The sequence below is a fragment of the Portunus trituberculatus genome, chromosome 38 (assembly GCF_017591435.1).
Source record: "Portunus trituberculatus isolate SZX2019 chromosome 38, ASM1759143v1, whole genome shotgun sequence".
Classification (NCBI taxonomy): domain Eukaryota; kingdom Metazoa; phylum Arthropoda; class Malacostraca; order Decapoda; family Portunidae; genus Portunus; species Portunus trituberculatus.
This window is the reverse complement of record NC_059292.1, coordinates 7645755-7647901: the sequence shown is the minus strand read 5'-3', so window position 1 is coordinate 7647901 and position 2147 is coordinate 7645755. Positions and strand designations below refer to the sequence as shown.

At 40.8% G+C, this 2147-nt stretch overlaps 1 protein-coding gene across 1 annotated transcript in view; it reads right to left on the bottom strand.

The window, feature by feature from the left end:
• LOC123514616 overlaps nucleotides 1-1754 on the bottom strand; it is a 376434-nt gene extending 374680 nt beyond the window's left edge. Inside the window, exons 1-2 of the mRNA XM_045272601.1 lie at nucleotides 1617-1754; nucleotides 406-457 (exon numbers count right to left, since the gene is read on the bottom strand). Of these exons, the coding sequence (XP_045128536.1) occupies nucleotides 406-457; nucleotides 1617-1688 (124 nt within the window). The 5' untranslated portion in view covers nucleotides 1689-1754. The remainder of the gene's footprint in view (nucleotides 1-405; nucleotides 458-1616) is intronic.
• Nucleotides 1755-2147: the final 393 nt, after the last annotated feature.

Here is a 2147-nt window from a genome sequence, read left to right as displayed (position 1 = left end):
GTTGGCGTCACTTTTTGGCGCACAAGCAACCAACTAATTGTCTGTTCCACCACTTGGGCTTCACGTTTTGAGTGAAACAACGATTTTTCATATGTAGATATTCTTGCATTACTTTTATGTATCCATCAGAATTTTTTTCAAATATTACGTAACTGAGAATTCTATATTTAGCTTAACAGTTCCTGACTTCAACATTTAACCATAACTGTTACACCGATTACATCGCAGCCATCTGTGAAACCAATTTCCTCTAACTCAGAAAATTTGTTACGGAAAATACGAACATTCACATAGAAAACCTTAAGCTTATTACGAGTAGGTGGGGCAAAGTCTTCTACGTGGATGAGGCTGCGCGACCCTATTGGGCGTTTTATTGGGTCTGAAACTATAAACTCTATTACTTACCAGCCTGCCAAGTCGTGCTGCTTCCACTCTGTTGAGGCGCAAAACTATCTTCCTGAAATAGAAAGGGCTTACTATAGAAGTCATCCCAGAGGTTCATGTAGTCAACAGTTTTATCTATGCTGAGAAATCTGAGTCGGCTGTCAGTACTACAGTAAGTGCTCTGGTCCGGGGGAGAAAGTCTGAAACAATAATATTTGAGATTTAGTCTCGTATTACTGAATCATTCTCCGGTACTTCTCCATAAACTCCTCGGATATGGTGTTCTTTACGCCATTAGCACCTGCATGGGTGACAAAAAAGGGATATATTTCGAACCACTGGTTGCCTCATGGCATGGTACCGTGATACCGTCTCAGCGTCCTTCCGGCATGCATGAACGTTTGCGTGACTCACAGGCACGACCGCGGAACTCGAGAGCTGGCCTCTCACTATAGGGTCACTAACCAGAGAGAGAGAGAGAGAGAGAGAGAGAGAGAGAGAGAGAAATAGGAGAGGAACCATATTGTCAAGTTTTTAGTGTTCGCCGGTTGGTTTAATTCAAAAGTTAGTCACCATCGTCTCGAAGTACCATGATATTACTTATAATTACTTGAGATTATACGACGAACATCATTTCATAGAGCAAAATATAATCGCCTGGTGTACCAAGGTATTTCATTTCTAGACTTTTATATAGAACAAAACCTCAACACAGGTTTTGCCTCACAATTGCACAAGTTAATACTTCACAATAAAAAGTGTAGAGCAATTTATGCTCCGTTTTCTTTATAAAGGAAAGGAAAATTTGCGACTTCCAAGTTACAAAAATAAACTCATTTACGGGGCTTTATGAATACTTTAGCTATTTCAATATTTCGGTAGGTGATAGTAGAATATCATATATATCGTATATGAAATATACGATATGCAGTACGATAGACCAACTTTTCTGGGAAATAGTACGATATCTGTTGGTGAATCTGGCAACTGCCTCAGGAGTTTGGGTCCTCTCCTATTGAGATCATTCAGCCAAATATTATGAATACTATACTCGGTTTACGATGAATACCCGATTACTTTATTAAGCGGGTTTTAGTCACACTGAAGTGTTAACGGGATCTGGGCTGAGAACCCATCTCATGTATCACACCAAACATTTTCCCAAAACAACGTCCTTTTGAAAGTGACAACAGCAAAATGACACTTCATAAGTAATTTCTACTCAGGCTTACCTGGATGGGATTACTTTTTACGCATACTAATACTTCTTTATGCAATAATATCTTGACGATGTGGCAACACATGGGAAGTCCTTCTTCACGAATCGTCGGCGACAGAGGTAAGGTAAGTACAAGCTATCAGTGCGGTGGCTCCGGTAACACTACGCGTACCTCCGAAGCTCCGACTCCATCCACAGCAGAACCGGCACACTAGTCATCCGTGACGTCAGCGACAATCATTTCAAAAGAATCTTCACTGCGTTTTAAACCATTTGTTGCTTCAACTATTCCGTCATTTCTCTTTTTGTCTTTAGTTATGACTTTTGCGTGGTGAAAGTAATCAACCTTACTGTCACTTTTAACTTGGGTCAACAGTACTGTGTTAATTGGTCTGTCTCTCTTGATCTCCTGGGAGGCGGGCCACAAAGCCTTGTCAACATACACACACACACACACACACACACAGAGAGAGAGAGAGAGAGAGAGAGAGAGAGAGACCAACGTTAAACGAACTAGCATACAAACATTAATTACACTCCCTCT